The 13,828-nt window shown below is 38.7% G+C and overlaps 1 protein-coding gene across 1 annotated transcript; it reads left to right on the forward strand.

Moving 5' to 3' along the window:
• Positions 1-1,673: 1,673 nt before the first annotated feature.
• Positions 1,674-2,204, forward strand: LOC130744661 (SKP1-like protein 11). The gene has a single exon (XM_057596826.1). The coding sequence runs from the start codon at positions 1,674-1,676 to the stop codon at positions 2,202-2,204; it is 531 nt and encodes a 176-aa protein (XP_057452809.1).
• Positions 2,205-13,828: the final 11,624 nt, after the last annotated feature.

Below are 13,828 nucleotides of genomic sequence, written 5' to 3' on the forward strand. Positions count from 1 at the left end.
AAGCATGGTTCAATGCCCCAAGATCTCTAAAACCCAATCCTCTCTCACCTTTAGGCTTACATAAATTTTTCCAGCTTGACCAGTGTACCTTCCTCTCGTTTTGTTTCTGACCCCACCAGAAATTTGCTAGAGAGCTCTCTATTTTATCACAAATCCCATCTGGTAGTTTAAAGCAGCTCATAACATAGGTTAGTACTGCCTGTGCTACTGATTTGATAAGAATTTATTTCCCTGCTCTAGACAAAGTCTTCCCTTTTCAGTCCTGTAGCTTCCTCCATACCCGCTCATGTATTCTATTGAAAGTAGTTGTCTTGGATCCCAATTACAGTAGGCAAGCCCAGATATTTGTCATGAACTACTACAACCTTTATTCCCATCCTTGCGCGGATCATATCCATACTGGTATCAGTCACATTTCGGCTGAAAGATATCTCAGATTTGTCCAAATTGACAAGCTGACCTGAATCTCGCTCATACTGTTTCAGAAGAGCCATTAAACAGTTTACCTCTTCCACAGAGGCCCTAGAAAAAATCAAACTATCATCTGCAAAGAAAAGGTGACTCACAACAGGGGCTCCCCTAGCTACTTGAATACCATGCAATTCTTTCTTATTAACCTTATCTTGTATTAGACCAGACAAAGCTTCAGCTAGGGATGGCAATGGGTAGGGTTTGGGTAGGGTACTATAGTATCCATCCCCATACCCGCGTTTTCAAAAATTACTCGTACCCGTCCCCATACCCGTGTGGGTAACAACTTGAATGCCCGTCCCCAGACCCTCTGGGTACCTATATGCCCGTACCCGTGCCCATTACCCGCAATTTAGCTAACCAAAATCTATTTTTGTTAATAGAAAATAAAAATACAACTAACTTTTTAAATAAAAAACACTAATAAAAAAATTATCCAAATACTTAATAAATAAAATCATTCGACTAAGCATTTTTTAGAAGAAATAAGCGAGAAATATATAATTTTAAATTTATAATATAGTCCTAAAGTTGTAGGTTATTAACTTACTATTATTAAAAATATGTGTGAGTAAATTAGCAATGATTATGAATCCCTTAAATACTTACCTATATTTTTTTTAAAAAAGTGTAAGTTTGAAAGCTATAACTTAAGTTAATTTGTTCATATATTAGTAAATAATAATAATAATAATAATAATAATAATAATAATAATAAAATGTGGGCGGGTATACAGCGGGTTGGGTACTATAGTACCCATACCCGCACCCGTACCCACTACTTCTTGCGGGTAATTACCCATACCCAACCTCATACCCATCTAGCGGGTTTTTACCCTATCCATTGTGGGTATTTTTTGCGGGTACCCTATGGGTTCGAGACTCATTGCCATCCCTAGGCCTTCAGCACACAGAATAAAAAGATAAGGATAGTTTGACTTAGAAGAATGTTAACACATTGAGTTTATTGACAAAATGACAAGGTTTATATTTTCCTAAAAAAATTATCTTCTCAGGTTATAAGTCAAAAAATAAAAAATCCCAAAAGATAACACAAAATAGAAATAGAATCAAGCCGAAATCAAAATTCAATATTCCTGAAAAGCATATATCCTTCTTTCTACTTGTTAACTTTAGCAGTTTAGCTCTCTCTCTTTCTCTTCCTCTTCCTTTGATTTTCTCCTCTTTCTGCAACAACAACAATGGCGGCCGAAGCATCATCATCATCCTCCTCATCAAAGATGATATCGCTGAAAACCGCAGACGGTGAGATCTTCGAGGTGGAGCCATCGATTGCAAAACAGATGCAAACCGTGCAGAACTTTATTGATGATATTGATTCTAACGCGGTCATTCCCCTCCCCGAAATCAAAAGCCGAGAGCTCGTCAATATTATCGAGTACTGCAAGCACCACCGCGCCGCGGACGATGATAAAGACGAGGCCAATAAGGATAAAGAAGAAGGGAAGGATTTTGACGCGGAGTTCGCAAAGGCGCTGAGCTACGACGAGTTGTGGGGGCTGTGTTTGGCGGCGAACTACCTGAACATGAAGGAGCTGCTTGATTTTGTGACCCAGACCATTGCCAATGGGATACAGAACAAAAATGTGGAGTTCATGAGGAAGCTCTTTGGTATTATTGACATTGGTTACACGAAGGAGGAAGAGGAGGCGCTACGTCAAGAGAATGCATGGGCCTTTGAAGGCGTCGATCCCGACGAGACGATAAATTAGGATTTGATTCTGCTGCGGTTATATAATTACAACTAGCTAGGGTTCCGAAATTCTACGTAGTAGGAGATTATATATCTTTGCAATTTACTGTTCAGATTTTCAATTTTATCAATTTCATAAATTAATATGAATTGTTTGCTTTTTGAAATTAAATCCATCTTAGACCGGAATGTCAAGCGTGATAGGGATTTTTATCAGCAATTATATTAATTTTTTATCATATATCGCCTCTATTATTATTTGTTACGGTCCGATTTGCTAATTCTCTGCAGCTAGCACCCCTATAGCAAATGCAGATGATCCAGATCGCGGACTGGTTCTTCCTGTATAAATTAATTGTTTTATAAATCTCCAAGAAAGTTTTGGCATTCATGTGATGATGTTAACATTTTGGTGAACGTTTTTATATAAAGGACTGATTTAATGACATTTATATAAGAGACAAATTTAAGAATAAAAATTTATGCATGTGTGCTAATGAGATGTCAATGAAATCTATAGAAAATCAACTATGCCTGCAACCATTATTCAGACTCAAACTTAATTAGTAACACCAACGCATACAATAACTGTTTGTATTTTGTCAATTTTCACCCTCATCAATCATCAAAAAGCCAAAAAAAAGGCATGGGATTCAGATACCAACCTTCCTGGCTTACCTAGCTAGTTACCTTCCACTTGGTGCTGAGAATAGAAGCATGTCCCAAGAAAAGATGATAATGGGAAGATCTAAGAATTCACAGGGAAACACATTTTATGTGTGATCTAAGAAGTCACTTTTCCTTTCTTGTTTTTTTTTTTTTAATCTACACGAAACTTAAGAGAAATTAAACACCATTCAAATCCAGCAACAACGTCCAAGTAGCAATATCTCATGCATTAGCGCATATCACCAAACACACCTTTTGTGAAGTATTTCATTCACCATTATGAGAACAAAGTTGGGTGGCTGAGAAAGACAAGGTGCATGGAAAAAAGGTGGAGGAGGTGGTGGTGGTGGTGGATGAATGGAGGAGCATACAGGGCCGTGTACAGACATTTTAGGGCCTAAGGCGAAAATGTTAAAGGGGCATTTTTTTAACAAGAATTTTTTTAAAGGGGCTTAAATAAAATACTAAAAAAATATAAATAAACTAATTCCTAAAGTCTAAAATATATTTTAGAAAATGATTATTGATGAAACAGAACTACAGAAGTACATAACAATGATAATATTGAATAGTTTTAAAAGAGATGATATTGATGTAACTTATTTTCAAAAAGAATATTATGTAACTTCCCTTTTTAATTGACTAATTTTTAGGGAAGAGAAATGATTTTTATTTATTTTGTTTTGATCCACTATATGTCTTTATTTCTGGTAGGATTTCCAATGACTCTTATATATTGTATTATTCAGTTATTCAATTCTGTTTGCAATTTCCAACTTCACAACGTTCATTTAATTTTACTAATTAGTTGAGTTTTTTTCCAATCGAATGCTTATGTTCACTCTTTGGTCATTTATAACTAAAAAAAAATTAGGCCTTTTATTTTTGGGGGCCTTAGGCAGCCGCCTTTTTCACCTAAAGGCCCCCACGGCCCTGGGAGCATAGGTGGTGGGTGAAAATTAAAGAGAGCTAGCTCGAACAGAGGATTCATAAGGAAAATTAGAAATAAACGGCGGTGTTAGTAAAGAACCAGACAATGGGGTGCCCAACCGAGATGACCATGGCCGAGATGAAAAGAGGAGGGGAGGGAAGTTGGATGCAACTTAAATGCATGAAACCCCATGACCCAAATGGAAACTTTCTATACCTTTTTTGCCCCGATCTTGTCGTAGCACCCAAAAACTTAGTTGAATGGGTATTGGGCTAAAGAGAAAGCTCAAATAACACAGCTGAAGAAGTAAAATAAATCATGAGCGCAATCAACAACATAAGAATATAACGTGGAAACTCCAAAATCGGAGAAAAACCACGGCCGTTGTCAAAACCGACAACCAGAGAATAAACACTATGTGAAAATTGTTACAACACATAGACTTCACTCTCAACCACCCCATGACCCCAGTACACCCACACTCTCCAAAGTAAATATTTGAACTACATCTCACAATGCTCTAAATCAAGAGCATAAGAGAAAAAGAAAACACAAATATAAACTTAAAGTATTTTTAGGTGCTACATCTTTGGTGTTTTGGTGTGTTGAAACAAGGAGTTTGAGATCCCTATATATAGTCTTGGACCCTCTCACCCCTCACTAATCTAAGCGACGTGGTACTTCTCCAAGATGCATAACTTGATCTTTTTCCTCCTTCATTAGCAATGTGGGACTTACATTGCAATCAACCCCAACAATCTCCACCTTGATTGTAATGGTCTTCAGTCTTCATTGTCTACACCGATAAACATAATTCTCATTGTCTATATACCGACAAATTAAATTATCATACTCCACCATAAAAGAGTACACTACACTTGGAACTAAACCATCCCAAGAATTTTTCTTCACTTGGAACTAAACCATTCCAAGAATTTTATTCACTTGGAACTAAACCATTCCAAGAATTTCCACATGCCAAAACCTTGCTGAACATTTATGGTGCAACTTCCATGTTGCTTTCTCCGGAAGTTCATCAGTCATCGACATAACCACGTACCTAGCATCAACGCCAACCAATGCCCGCACGCTATCACCACACACCTTGCATCTATATCCACCAATGTCCGTGTGCCACCTGGGCAATTGCATGCCCAGAACGCCTTGTGTAATCATGATTGCATCAATTCCTCCATCACATCATCATCACAGCTGCAAACCGACTGTAAACCGTGCACCAGGTTGGTTCGTAGCCAGAACCTCCCAAAAATAGCACTTCACAATGCCACACTTCAATAGCACCTTCGCAATATCACACAAAGTGATATCGATCGAACCGGAAGCTCTGATACCACTGTTAGGAAATAACACAGCTGAAGAAGTAAAATAAATCAGGAGCGCAATCAACAACATAAGAATATAACGTGGAAACTCCAAAATCGGAGAAAAACCACGGCCGTTGTCAAAACCGACAACCAGAGAATAAACACTATGTGAAAATTGTTACAACACATAGACTTCACTCTCAACCACCCCAGTACACCCACACTCTCCAAAGTAAATATTTGAACTACATCTCACAATGCTCTAAATCAAGAGCATAAGAGAAAAAGAAAACACAAATATAAACTTAAAGTGTTTTCAGGTGCTACATCTTTGGTGTTTTGGTGTGTTGAAACAAGGAGTTTGAGATCCCTATATATAGTCTTGGACCCTCTCACCCCTCACTAATCTAAGCGATGTGATACTTCTCCAAGATGCATAACTTGACCTTTTTCCTCCTTCATTAGCAATGTGGGACTTACATTGCTATCAACCCCAACAATCTCCACCTTGATTGTAATGGTCTTCAGTCTTCATTGTCTACACCGACAAACATAATTCTCATTGTCTATATACCGACAAATTAAATTATCATACTCCACCATAAAAGAGTACACTACATTGGAACTAAACCATCCCAAGAATTTTTCTTCACTTGGAACTAAACCATTCCAAGAATTTTATTTACTTGGAACTAAACCATTCCAAGAATTTCCACATGCCAAAACCTTACTGAACATTTATGGTGCAACTTCCATGTTGGCTTTCTCCGGAAGTTCATCAGTCATCGACATAACCACGTACCTTGCATCAACGCCAACGAATGCCCGCACGCTATCACCACACACCTTGCATCTATATCCACCAATGCCCGTGTGCCACCTGGGCAATTGCATGCCCAGAACGCCTTGTGTAATCATGATTGCATCAATTCCTCCATCACATCATCATCACAGCTGCAAACCGACTGTAAACCGTGCACCAGGTTGGTTCCTAGCCAGAACCTCCCAAAAACAGCACTTCACAATGCCACACTTCAATAGCACCTTCGCAATATCACACAAAGTGATATCCATCGAACCGGAAGCTCTGATACCACTGTTAGGAAATAACACAGCTAAAGAAGTAAAATAAACCAGGAGCGTAATCAACAACATAAGAATATAACGTGGAAACTCCAAAACCGGAGAAAAACCACGGTCGTTGTCAAAACCGACAACCAGAGAATAAACACTATGTGAAAATTGTTACAACACATAGACTTCACTCTCAACCACCCCATGACCCCAGTACACCCACACTCTCCAAAGTAAATATTTGAACTACATCTCACAATGCTCTAAATCAAGAGCATAAGAGAAAAAGAAAACACAAATATAAACTAAAAGTGTTTTCAGGTGCTACATCTTTGGTGTTTTGGTGTGTTGAAACAAGGAGTTTGAGATCCCTATATATAGTCTTGGACCCTCCCACCCCTCACTAATCTAAGCGATGTGGTACTTCTCCAAGATGCATAACTTGATCTTTTTCCTCCTTCATTAGCAATGTGGGACTTACATTGCAATCAACCCCAACAAAAGCAAGGAGGGACTGACTTGAACACAGAGAAATGAACACTGAGGACATATGTTGCCACAGTACAAATTCGGCTCATATAATTTCGGACGCATGTGTTGAAGTTTTTAAGCTCATTTTGAATCATGAGTGTAATGGAGGAGGCAGGTCAAGCAATTCATTGCTTTAGACCAGAGGTTGTCTCGGATCTTTGACATTCCAATCATTCTAAAGTTTTGGAAACTTAGACTGTGGGCAAACTTCTACGTAATAAAATGATAGACTTATTACTTTGACCCAATATTAACAGTGTGCAATGTGTATGAGAATAAAGATTCCTAATTAAAGTAATATCTACTACTACAAAATAATTTATGTTATATGTCAATATATCTCTATCATACATTTGTTTTTTCTGCTTGGAGAAATTGCTTCATATCTCGATCCCGCCTAGGGCCTCCACCCCTTTTTCCTCTCCTTATCCTAGGGCCTCCACCCCTGCTTCTCAAGCTTTTCGGTAGCCCTCTTTCACCGGAGGCCCTGGCCCAGATGATGCTGCCTCTACGGACGGGGACCAGCTTATGAGAGCGAAGGTTGTGAGGATAGGGGAAAAGCTTCCTCCAATTTAGCGTCCACCCTCTTCGTGGACGGGATTCCTAAGATCGCATCTTACTATACCACATATGTGGGTTGTTCAACCAAATTGAAAAGCTTGTGAGCTGTTTCGTGTAGAGACAGAGGAGGGTTGGAAGAGTTTCCCGCATTGACTTCTCTAGATACTCATCGTTAGAGATGGTGTCCCTTGCAACCAACCTCTTCAACGGCGTGGGGTTGGGAGACTCGACCCTGTCGGTGGGTCTTGCGAGGTTTCCGATATTAGAGAGTTCTGGTCATAGAGAGGGAACAAGATTTTCTCCGCCTCTGACGGCTTACGTTGATGATGCTCCACTTTCTGCGACTGGCTGGGGGTGGGAGAGCTCGTTGCTCTATTGCTTTTTCGGAGGGCGAAACACTGATTCGTCATGCCGGAGCTGCCCGTGGTCGCTTCTTTTCCCAGAGATCATCGTCGCTAGTCGTAGTGGTGGTGTTGCCCCTTTGGTTGACTCGAAGGACGAGATATGCTCTTGTGCGCTTCTTTTTCCTAAACTGGGCAATGTGCCCTCTGAAGTGTTTTTTTTATGTAGGTATTCATGAGGGGCTGCCGAGCCTTTCCTCTATTTTGACAAGCTGTGGTTGGAGCGAGGGTCGGGCTGCAAGAGGAGAGACCGACCTAAGAAAGTTGTTGCAGTAGGGAAGAATATGGGGGAGTTTGGAGTGTCGATCGAAGAGGTCGCTAATATTTTGTTGGTAGAGGTCTCGCCAAACAAGGGCTCCTCGCTGATCATTCTCGAGGCTTGGGGTTTCGTCGGAGCTATGACGAGAGCACGAAGGGATTTTCTTCTTGTTAAGCAGCTTGGAGTTGTTCCGTTGGGCACTGATGAGGAAGCCATTCAAGGCTATGAAAACCACCTCATTGCGAACCCCCCTAGGTTATACGGTGTCCCCTAACGTGGGCTCTCCTGCTACTTGTCTCTGGTTGGGTTTGGGTCAGGCTTTTAGGGGTGCTTTGCATTTGGTTTTCGTTTGGGTTTTCTTTTCTCTTCCTCGAGGAATTTTTTTCCCTTGGGGCGTTCTTGGTTTTGTTGTCGTACTAGTTTAGGTTGGTTTGTGTGGGTGTTCGGGGCCTTCTCTCTATCCTGCGATGTTCTCTTGTCTTGGGGTTGCGTTCTTTCTGCTTGAGAGTCTCAACCTTTATGCCATATTTATATTTTATTAATCCTTCTAAAAAAAATTCTATCATACATGCGCATGATTTGATCCAAGTTTATTAAACTCTAGTGTAGTGGATTGGGCGAGACCCCAGGGGCCCTCGCCCAGGGACGTTTGTCTGGGGGCGACGCACGAGCCAGAGAGTTGGGCCTTCTCCCAGGAGGCCCAGCCGGCCCACTAAGGGTGGTCAGGAATGCTAACCCCAGCCCCAAGTCTATAAATAGGGGGCGAGAATTAATTGTAAGGGACTCTTAGCTCATTTGAGAAATAACAAGCTTGAAATTCAGTTACTTTCTCTCTCTAAGCGGTTGCGCTCTAAACTCTCTCTAGATTCTCACATCACGATCATTTCACTCTAGGTACCGTACCTCATCTCTATGTTCTTGGATAGAACATGTATAAATACATGTTAAGAGAATACTACTCAGGCACATACTATCTTCTAACCTTAATTATAGTTTCTCCCTCAGTTTATTGACTTGAGCTATGAAGTGTTTTGCAAGTACCAACTTCTTGGGCCCATTCTTTTCCAAGGATTTGTGTGGAAAAAAATTGCTTGCTATATAGGGAGTGACTTCTCTCATCCCATGGCCATTCTTATTTAGCTACAATTATTTCAGATTGTCGTTCGTTAGTGTCTCATTTTTTATAATGTTTATGTTTCTTTTGTGCGTCGTAGTAGCAATGGTGTAGCAGACTGTCTAGCTAGGTATGCTTATTCTTTTCCATGATCTGTCTGAATTGAGGAAGTACCACTTCAGGTAATCTCACTTGAGAACGCTGATGTATTGGCACCCATACCTCACGATATTAAATTTATTATGAGGTTCATTTTAAAACAAACCTTCTATGCCAATTTGATGGTATACAATTAGAACGAGTTGGGTTTTTAATTTTTGTTTTATTATAAGTCGTCAATCTAGAATACGACTTCTTCTATTTTTCTTAAATACATTGAATTATACTGGCTCAAAAAAAAAATACATTGAATTATAAATTAAGAGTATATGTAAAATATTATGTATTAGTAAAAATATATAATTTTAATATGATAAAAAGCTTATATAAAGGTTTTAATTTTTTGAATAACTTACATAAATTTAAATAATTGATTTAAATTATAATTAACTATATAAAAATTGATTTAATAACACTTTCAGTCCCCAACTTATACCTATGAGTAGCTTTGGTCCTTAAATTATAAAAATTACAATTTTAGTCCCTGACATTTATCTCTGTTTGTGATTTTGGTTTTTCGTCCAATTCCATCCAACAATTAATTAAAAATAAATAAATAAAAACCCAACAACCACTCTGGATCCTCGATGCCTACATCTGGGTAAGCCTACATCTAGATCCTCGATGCCTACATCACTCAATCTCCCTCGACATAAGGAAGATTTCCATCATTTTTACAATGAAGGTTGTTGTTTAGTGTGATTCCATTCGGTGAGAATTGTAGATTTTGGTGTCTAGCTTGGAATTTAGTTTGTTGTGAGAAGAATTTTGATTATTTTTCTTTCAAGACCGTTGTTCAGTGAATTCCATATAAAGTTTCTCCCCCTTTTGCCTTCAAAAATATCTTTAGGATTCTTTTTGAAAGAAAGTCTCGCATTATGTAGAAGGTGAAACTTTCTTTAGTTCATGAAATATGTGATGAGTTTACTTAGATAATTTATGCATTTTTATTCATAAAAGCATAGAACAAATTTTTTCCATTTAGAAAGCTCTTGTGTTTAATTTTTTATTTTCATAAAGAAAACATACTTCTAAAACGTTAATTGATTTTTAAATAAATTCTCCATCAGTTATTATTTTTAACACTATGTTGCTCCCCCAAAGTCGTATCATCCTCATGCATGAGGTGTTATAAGATCTCACGTCTAGCCAATAGCTTGTTTTTCCTTCTGCTCTCGCATTCGATAAACAATCGACATCACAATTTCATATGGAAAACATATAACACTTAGTGAAACACAATGATTCAGCAACATGTCATATCATCTTATCACATACCTCAAAGAGTCACATGAATACATCGATCAATTCATAATCACACACTTCAAGAATCACTTGTAACAATTCATTGATCATATACCCATACACTTAGTGTCACTTGTCATCCAATTTAAGTGCCACTCGCAATGTCTCATCAACGACATAACTCCATCAAGCATACAATATATATAACACATAAATGCATCACCCAAAACTCGAAGTTCCCTTACCTTTGTCATTTTCTTTCCTACGAATTCTTTCTGACTCTTTCCTTGTATCACACTTTATACCTTCACATACACACATTTTAACTTATTTATTTCCTCCACTAAAGCACTACTCTTAGGTTGAGGTTTAGAATCGTTCTAAGGTCCATAAACACTTGCGCAAACTAATAAACTCAAGCAAAACTCTTAACTTAAAAGAACATTTTTTAAAGCTAATTACTCATCTCTTTGCTAAAAGCTAGGTACGAATAAAAATTCAACAGTTTTCTCTCATTCTCCTTTAGGATATTCATTAAGGTATCTTCCACACACATTCAAAGAAATTTTCCTAATTCAAGTAAGCACAAACTGATCAACCATTCAATAGTTTCTCTCTTAAAAAATTTGCACCAATTACTCCATTTTCACATATTAAAACACAACTCATAAAATTTTCCATCCATTCCCCATGTCTTTGTTCTCGGCCACAATAACAAAAACATAGTTCAAATTTTATTTCAAACCTTCTAACAACATTACTACTTGCAAATACACTTAAATATCATTTTAAGACAAGTTTTAACATGAAATATTTCTCTCTTTCTTATGCATACTTTCTTCAAAACCAACTATCACATAAGCCTGAAATAAGTAAATCTATATTGAAAAACACTTCAAAGTTCAAAAATAAACATTTGATCATCATGAAATTTCAAAAGGCTCAAAGTTTAAGAAAATCCAAGTTCAAGAATTTTTCTAAGAGTTAAGACTCATTCTTTTAAAAAATTACTTTTACATATCTATAGATCCATTCTGTGGGAACAACATTTACAAAGACACTTTCATAAGTTCTATACTCGAATTATTCAGAGATGTTAGAACTCAAGATTTTTTAAAATAAAAACCATCAACATACTCATCAAGACATAGACTTCAACATTCATGAAGAGACTTTAGGCAAAACTCATCTCAAAAACTTTTAAATCTCAAAACTTAAGCTTTTTTCAAAAATAAATTCCATGGTTCACAAGATCATTACCATGGCATCAACATTAACAAAAAAAACATATTCCAACATCCAAAACAAAAACTTTTTTTCAACAAATTACATGAGCTTGAAGCTCTTGTTCATAGCTTCATCTTTAATAAAGACTAAGCAGGGTTTTAAGCAAGTGTAAAATAAAAGACTCAGCCTTTTTCTAAAAGAAGACCAAAACAAGCAAGCTCATGAGATTCTATACCCCTTTAATGAAGAATAGAAGAGCAAAAGATGAAGTGAATGATGTGTTTGTGGTTGACCTTGGGCGGTTTTTGTGTAGGAGATAAAGATGGTGAAGAACCGTGCACTTTTCTCTCACTTTCTCTTTCTAGATTCTCTTCAACACTTATTGCTCATTGGTACGCCGTATTAGACATGATAATATAAGCTTATACAATACATTATGGACATATCCATTATTTGGTGTTAACATTATATTGTATAAGCTTATACATCGTTCTCCTCTTATGCATTAAAATGATAAATTATTTAATACACCCTATAGATGATGGATACAACATGATAAGTGTGTGACATATAAGCTACGTGAAAATATTTAATCCACGGCCCCACCCTCCACCCTCCACCACTATCGTTTCTACCATCACCACGGCCACTGCCGCCATCACCACAACCACCGCCCACCGCTACCACCATCATTACCATCACCTTTAAACACCACCACTACCACCACCGCTGCCAACGCTGCCACCACCGCCACTGCCGCCACCACCACCCTACAACATTGCCACCACCAACACCATCCACTACCACCACCACCACCACCTTCACCACCCTCCACTACCATCGTCACCGCCACCACCACTATGACCCACCACTACTGCTACCGCCACAACCATCTCCCTCCACTGCCGCCACCACCTTGACTACCAATGCCACCACCATCACCTTCCAACACCACCACTATCGTCGCCACCACCCAAACCACCACCGCTATTGCTGCCACCACCATAATACTCTCTACAACACAATCCACCACCACAAACGCTGCCTCCACGACCCTACACCACCATTACCAACTGCCACTACCCACCACCCAACACTACCGTCACAACCACCTATCAGCATCACCACCACCACCTTTCCAGCCACCCCTACCCTCCATCACCGCCATCGCCATCGCCATTGTCGCAGCCACCTCGACGGCCACCACTATCTTCATCACCCACTAACATCATCTTAATTTTTATAATATCTATCATTATTCAATAATTCACGAAACATAGGTTTGTATGAATTTAAACGAAATGCTAAGTGCAACATCCTGACTTGACGACTGACCTCACGGTAACAACACGAGTCTTTTCAGCGTGTTTTGTCCTCACTCGCGTGCTTCCCGAGAAAACTTCCCAGGAGGTCACCCATCATAATATTGCTCCAAGGCTAGCACACTTAACCATGGAGTTCTTATGAGTTGGGCTCCCGAAAAGAAGTTGCAACTTGTTGTTATGGGTAGTACAATCAAATCATATATGCCTTTCTCAACTGTATAGTCCATCCCTACACAGTCTCGGAATACCTCTTTTTCGGGTGTGGTGCGTCCCTCCACATAGAAGGCGATCAATTATCGCCCTTCTCAGCTCAGGGCGTCACAGGCCCACCAACTTCCGCTTGGTTTGTCCTCGAACCACACCGTACTGGGAGAGGTCGGCTCTGATACCAATTGTAACATCCTGACTTGACGACTGGTCTCACGGTAACAACACGAGTCTTTTCAGCGCGCTTTGTCCTCACTCGCGCGTTTCCTGGGAAACGCGCGAGTGAAAGAAATTGAAAGAAATTTTCATGCGTTGTCGACTTGTTGCATTCCATTTAGGTAGCAATATGAAAGAAATTGTTGTTTCATAAGACCATAATAAGAACACAATTTCTATTTTACTTCTAAACAAATACGATATAGATCTAACAAGATGTAAATGTTCACGATTTGAATGAAAATTACTAAAGGGTACACACGGTACATCATAAATCATAAAATTTATGTATATGATAGTTATAATCTTATTTAACACAAAAAAATGGTTGATTGAATAGGAAAATTGGACGATTGACTTCATGAAGTAAATAACCATCAACATTGTGTACTGCATTTA

Source organism: Lotus japonicus, chromosome 3 (genome assembly GCF_012489685.1).
Source record: "Lotus japonicus ecotype B-129 chromosome 3, LjGifu_v1.2".
NCBI lineage: Eukaryota > Viridiplantae > Streptophyta > Magnoliopsida > Fabales > Fabaceae > Lotus > Lotus japonicus.